This window comes from Macrobrachium rosenbergii, chromosome 48 (assembly GCF_040412425.1).
Source record: "Macrobrachium rosenbergii isolate ZJJX-2024 chromosome 48, ASM4041242v1, whole genome shotgun sequence".
In the NCBI taxonomy this organism is placed as follows: Eukaryota; Metazoa; Arthropoda; class Malacostraca; order Decapoda; family Palaemonidae; genus Macrobrachium; species Macrobrachium rosenbergii.
The window spans coordinates 62,191,472-62,198,464 of record NC_089788.1 but is presented as its reverse complement, the minus strand read 5'-3'; the positions used below and the strand labels follow the sequence as shown (position 1 = coordinate 62,198,464).

Below are 6,993 nucleotides of genomic sequence, written 5' to 3'. Positions count from 1 at the left end.
CTATTCTTTCTAGTATCTTGAATACATGCTTCAAAAGCTTTATTCCTCTGTAGTTCCCACAGTTTAACACGTCTCCTTTTTGTTTATACATTTTCATCATCCAGCTATTGCTCCAGTCCCTTGGCATTTCCTCTACGTCACAGATCTTTTCCAATAGAGTGTGCACCCACTCTTTTGCCTAGATTTCCCAGTGCTTTAATAATTTCTATTGTTACCTCTGACTTTCCTGCAGCTTTATTTACTTTTCCTTTTCTTTATAGCATTCTCGACTTCACTCATTCTGATGTTTGCTACTGGTCCTTCTACTGGAGGAACATTTTCCAGTTCTTCACACTCATTCTCATTGTTTAATAGTTGTGAAAAACAGTCTTTCTATCTTATGCCGACTTCCTCTTCCTCAATTAATATATTTCCATTTTCATCTTCAGTAATTCCTACCTCCCCTACATCCTGCCTGTCTTTTCTTCTCGCTTCTGCAGTTCTGTAGCTTATCTCTTCTCCCTCCGGTGTTCCCATCTTATACCATTCTCTCCTGGCTTCTACCTTTGCAATCGCTACCATTCTCTTTTGTTTTTCTCTTTGTCCGTCTATACTCCTCTCTTGTTTGGTAGTTATTATCTTCTTCCCACCCTCCTCCAGCTATACTCTTTTCCTTCACAGCTGTTTGAACCTCTTGATTCCACCACCATGTTTCTTTTTCCTGTTGCTGCTTACCACTTGTCCTCCCACACACCTCTGCAGCTGCTGGCACCACAGTCTCTTTCATATCATCCCATATCTCCTCAGGCGATTCTGACATTCCACTCACATATCTCTTCTCTGGCTCTTTCCACTTTACTTCTGAACTCTCTTGCCTTCTCCCCCTTCAGCTTCCAAGTTTTAATCCTCTTATTCCTGGCTGGGGCTTTTCTTTTCCTTATCGCTTTCAGCCTAAAATCTGCCACTACCAGTTTATGCTGTGCTACAACAGATTCATTTGGAATAACCTTACAATCCATAATGATTTTCTTGTCTTCCTTCCTAACCAAAACATAATCAATTTGTGTCTCATTTTGTCCACTTTTATATGTTACCATATGACTTCTCTTTTCTCAAACTGAGTATTCAAGACTACAAGATTCATAGCTTCTGCTAGTTCTAACAATCTTTCACCTTCCTGGTTTCTTCTTCTAAAACCTAATCTAATGCATGTTCCTTTTTGTAATGCGTTAAAGAGGATTGAGAAAAATGAGGTGCCGGTACATAGCTACACGTGCTCTTTGAAGCTCCCGTCTGCGTAAACAAATCGTCTGTATTCGAGGCTGAAGTCGCAGTTAATCTGTCAAGTGTGGTGATTATTCTTGGTGACAACGGTGTTTTGTCATAATAAAAGGATAAGTGTCTTCAAAGGTACGCAGAAATGAGTAAATTCTCCGCCTAACTGGCAATCTCTGGTAAATCCAGGGTTAGTTAATCACTCACCGGCAGGGATGGTTAGCCTGCCTCACAATAATTAGAGCTTTAGGACTAACCTAGTAATAAAGTTAATGTTTTGGGTGTTTGCAGAACGACGGGATCAGTCAGGCCTTTCCGATGTTTAATGTCGTAGAACTAAGCAATAGCTCCGCATGAGGTGTTACTTTGGAAATTAATTTTTCCTATAGTATTTTGGTTGCTTGGGCTATCAAGAATTGACCCTTATTTTTGTCAGTCGACTGTAATTAACCTCAGAAGTTGTATGCTGGCTATCCTGGAATGCTATCGTGCAAGCATAGTGTTATGGGGAGCTTTTGGTAAGAAGTGGAGTTTCCTTCACTGGGGGCGCTGCCCCTGGCTAAGTAACGTGACCTGCTATGTTAGGTTAGGGTACGTTAGGTTAATATAGTTCCTTCTTGAACATAGGGCTCCCTAATGACTTGCGCATGCGTGGAACCATTCCATAAAAACTACATGATAGTCCGGTCTTTCTTTCAGCGATTTCCCCCACCCAAAACCCTGCATTCCCATAGGGATCCTAACCATGTTGGACAGAGACATGAGGTTAGTAATAATTGACCGACAATAAACAACGCCACCTCCTTTTTCAGCAACACTAAAAGTATAAGAAAAATCAATTTCCAAGGTGATCGTCTGTGTGGAGCTGTTGCTTAGAAATACCTTTGGTGTTACTTAGGTGAGTCGGTGGTGGGGGGAGGGCGAAGCTCTTGCGGGGTAGAAAGCTCTCCCAGCCAGGTAAGGGCACGGCGCTGTAAGTGAGGTTAGGAAGGTAAGGTCTGGTTAGGTCAGGGCACGGTATTCTAGGAAAGGTTAGGTTTGTTTTTGTCTGAGGAACCTGTTCTTATGGTTCTACACTTGCTCCTTATTATTATTTTTAAGCTGAACCATTTTTTCTTGCGTTAGCCATAATGTGTTACCCCGCTTATGCTATCCTAGCATATGTAGAAACAGACTTAAAAATTAATCTACAGTGAGAACCAGAATTTGTCTATTTTCTGTTTTTGTTATTTCATTGAAAAATAAATAACTTTTCGTACTTATTACCTAAAGCAAAACATTAGCCTGGTCCATAATGTATACAGTATATTTCTAATTTGGGTAAAATTTTACTGTAAACCATTATTGCATTTTGGACTTTGAAATAGTTTTCATAGGTTTTAATGTGTGCTTTGAACATTTCTGTATTTAACTAATTGCATCTAATCTAACCTAACCTAGGGTACCACATCCTTATTCTAGTGCATGATATTAGTTTGGAAACATTCTGTAAACTTACCTTAATCAGAACGAGTACTACCAGTGTTATTAAGTTTTTGTATTTCACTCATTTTGTGATTCCCCCCATCCAAAAACCCCACCTGCCTACTGCGTTCCCCTGAATTATAGGGTACAAGGGTTGGGTACGTTATCACTAAAAGTACTTGTTTACTAAGGAAAATGTCAAGAAAAATTCAAAGCACATTAAAACATAGGAAAATTATTTTTTCCAAGTCAAAAATACTATAATGCTTTAAAGTAAATTGATACTCTGTTTTGTTTTTTAACTTTAAAAGTTGGCATTCCAGATTTTGATGTTAATGCATATTGCCTTTCCCATCCTTACTTTGCAGCATGTCATAGCTAATTTATTGGTAATAGGTTGGCGTCATTTGATAGATTAAATGAATGCTTGTTATATCAGATCCTATTACTGTATTTAGTGTTTTATAATGGTACAAATACAGAAAATATCTCTTGAAAAACAGTGTGGTATTTAGGTTACTTCCACAACATTTACAACTTTTTTTTATGTCAGCTTGACAAATACCAAACTCATAGTAAGGATGAAGCTGGCTATTGTTAATTATTACAGTGCATAAGACTGCTGAAAATCATTATTTCTTAGTAAAGTATGTCTTGTTTTCAGCCAGTTTTGCTTCTGATTATTATGTGTAAAAGACGGTTTTTGATTAGGGCCAAACCAGAATGAGTGAATAGACCTAGTGGACACCCACCAGTGGTAAAATATGGTCAGAGTACATGAGAAGCAAGAGGAAAACTGTATCCTTCATCTGTTATTACTAGAATTTAAAGCAAAAGAAAAGCCCAATAATTTATTACAAGGGGAAGTTCAATAAAAGCAGATACAGGCAGTCCCCGGTTTACGACGTGGGTTCCGTTCCAACACTGCGTCGTAAACAGGAAAATCATCAAAAAACATCAAAAATCCTAAGAAAACCTTACTTTTAATGCTTTGGGTGTATTGAAAACGATGTAAACTGCATTTTTATTGAGTTTTTCATAAAAAAACTCCAAATACTGATTAATCTGCCGTTTTGGAGCCATATTTCTTCTATCGGATTGGCGTACAACGCATTGTTACCCCGGAACATGCGTCGTAAACCAGGAAATAATTTTCTGATGAATATATTTGAAAAGCGTCGTAACCTTGGAACGTCGTAAGCCGGCCCCATCGTAAATGGGGACTGTCTGTACACTGTAAGCTAAGCTAACCCAACATAGGGTGTAGTGACTTAACTGCCTGGGGTACTAAACACCCTCATGTACACCCTTAACTGTCCCCCAAGTAAGTGTGATAATGGTAATTCTGGGGATACATTGTAACCTAACCTACATAACCATTGGCTCTACATCTTGGACTGCCCTTATCTTGTTGGTGTTGCTTATTTTGAGTTTAAGAAGTTGTAGGCTGTGTTTAACACTGCTAAGAAATAGGAATTTTCAGATGGTCATAGAGTTTGGCAGCATTCAGGATGAAGTAACAGTCTTTCTCCTTCCTTGTGCTGCTGGATAAAAGTGAAACTAGTATATTGGTAAAAAAAATGTTGTTTCAGACTCACCCTGGAAGTGCTTGTTTTGGGAATAACAAAATTCTCTGAGTAGTTTTAAGTGAGGCTCTCATTACCCTCAGACACCAATCCTCTGTAGCATCTCCACTGATCACTATATATTGCACTCTTTGCTGTGATAAATTTAATCTCTTTATCAAGTACACATGAGTAACAGCATCCTTAGATTAGACAATTAAAAAAATTTTTTAGATTTGATTTTTGCCACTAAACACCCGTATACTGTATGAGGGGGATGTCCTACATTAAATGTCAACTTTCCAAACTTTTTTTTATGCTTTAATAACATTTTCTTCTCTACTGACAGTAAGTTTTGAAGTAGCTTTCTGTTCTTTAAGGACAATAAGATTCTCAGTTCACCAAGGTTTGTTATATTTGGTGATGGTTATGTCTGATAGCGTAACATGCAAAGGTCTTTGAAGGAATGCATTTGTGATATGATGGATTCCTCAGACTTGTACTTGAGCATTTTCCAAACAAGATCCTTTAAATGTAGTTATGGAAAACCCACATGCACATTGTTTAAGCTTTCAAGAATCCTTCATTTAACTGTTACATGCTTGGTAGTTTACTTGATGTCTATAGACAAACTGTTTTGGCAGGTTTGGGCATTCATTCATGGAAGGAGTAACACGAGGATCTTTGAGAAATTATAACATCTCTCCCTTGTTATTACTGATTCATTTTACCATATTCTTGTTTGCACCCACACTTCCTCTAGGGGTGGAAGTCATTGTGAATGAGAAATATGGCAATAGAAAAGTGTGAGGTTTCAGAAAATAAGCACAAAGTGAAAATTACAGACAGTGATGTCCTCCTTTAGCCCATATTGCTACCTACCCTTCCATGCATATAGGCTAGAGGTCAAGGGGTGCTCTGAAAACAGGAGTTTACAAGAGTTATCCTTCACCTTCATACACATAACTGTTCTAGATGATTATGAAAGAAGACCAGTCTTGTTACTATAAATAATACCTCCCACCTAAGGAGTGAATTATCTGCCTGCTTCCATGTAACTATCTTGTTAGCAACCTGTAGATAAAAGTCGTGATATCTGTTTAGTATTGCATTTGTGTGTTTTTTTTTTTACTAGACTTTGATATCTTAAAAGAAATCTAAGTATTGTATGTAATTGAAACTGAAAATGAATGTACTATCTTCCGTAATATGTCAAAGACTTACAGTATGTTTTTTTTATTATAGGTCTGCCTACAGATAGAATTATTGCAATGCTACCTGTGAGTCTGGTAAGGAAAGCATATCCATTTCTCTCACAGCTTCCAGTTACCATCACAACATGTCGTTCTATGGCAGAAGGTAGGTTGTTTTTCACAAGTACAGTACTGTGTATCATTATTGTTAAGAGTTGAAGTAGTGTTTTATTATGTGGATATGAAGTAGTGTCTACTAGAAAAAACTGCTTTTAGGTTCATAAATTTTTTCAATCTTGTCTTGAGGGAAGTATGATAATAATATAAGTGATGTGGAGAGTGGATATGATAACAATAATGTTTTATTTTACAGCAAGAAAAAGATTTTATAGAAATGTAGGTGTTGCTGGGACAGGTGATATGTACGAGATAAGCCTTGATCATAGAAAATTAAAAACCCCTCTTGGAAAAGTCTTACAGGTGAGGAATGTAAATTTTTTGCTGTTTCTATTGTATTTTAGTTTAGATAGTAAGCTGGCCAAAGTGTCACCATCTGTTGAGATACTACACACAGAAAAAAGTAGGGCCCTTTAGAATACCTAACAATCAAAATTTCCACTTTGCGGATTATAAAATTCACAAATGAGTTAATGACCGTACAACAGCGAGCCAAAAGCTAGGTCAAATTGGTTGGGTTGATTTTGTCAGTAAGGTCATCTCAAATTTATAAACAAGATGACAGGTCCGATAATAAACGAGTTTCCATATGAAGTGGCCCCCAGTACTCAGCATTCTTTAAGTAGGCAGGTGGTGTGAAGAATTCCATAAAAAAAAAAAATAAACTCAGTAGAAAATTAAGACAGTTAATGCATGAATAATTGTAGGAAAAAGTAGGGAAGTGGTGGAGATAAGTACTAAAAGGGTTGTTACATTTGTGTTTGAGAGGTAAGATGTAAAAGAGCAGGTACACAAACAATTGGTACTGATGCAGAACAATGCCAATAATTGTGAACTGGTAGCAGGATGAGCCAGAATGAAGTAAGTAATTTTTTTGTAAATTGAAATGGAGGGAGATGCTGATGGACAAAAAAGTGAAAAGTACAATAAAAATTTAAAATTATTTAAAAAAGTAGTTCATGTGTTTTCTGTCCATGTAAAACCTTCATAATCAGAGGCCAGAACAAGAAAAACAAGATTGTTCATATGTGGAACAAACCTGGGTCTTAACTTATGGATAATTCTTCTAGCGCCAGCTGTAAACCGGTAAAAATAACAAACAGGGAATTGTTGCAATGAGGTATGCCGATAGACCTAGATGGCAACCGTCAAGTTCCTTCACGCATATAGCAAAAGAAATGGCGCCCTCGTAGGAAGACGTGCTTTAGCTTGTCTCTCCAAAGCTGATCTTTTTTGCTTAATTGTTTTGATTGTGTTGCTTGCATGGGTGATTCTGTGTTTTTGTGTGCTGTGTACTTTTGTGTGATCATGCATCAGCAAGAATGATCCCAGCCTCCATT

General features: G+C 37.4%; 1 protein-coding gene across 1 annotated transcript in view; it reads left to right on the top strand.

Annotated features, from left to right (window-relative positions):
* Nucleotides 1–1,231: 1,231 nt before the first annotated feature.
* Nucleotides 1,232–6,993, top strand: part of l(2)k14505 (ATP synthase mitochondrial F1 complex assembly factor 2 homolog l(2)k14505) — a 66,558-nt gene continuing 60,796 nt past the window's right edge. The window contains exons 1-3 of the mRNA XM_067091075.1: nucleotides 1,232–1,389; nucleotides 5,529–5,642; nucleotides 5,850–5,956. Of these exons, the coding sequence (XP_066947176.1) occupies nucleotides 5,555–5,642; nucleotides 5,850–5,956 (195 nt within the window). The 5' untranslated portion in view covers nucleotides 1,232–1,389; nucleotides 5,529–5,554. The remainder of the gene's footprint in view (nucleotides 1,390–5,528; nucleotides 5,643–5,849; nucleotides 5,957–6,993) is intronic.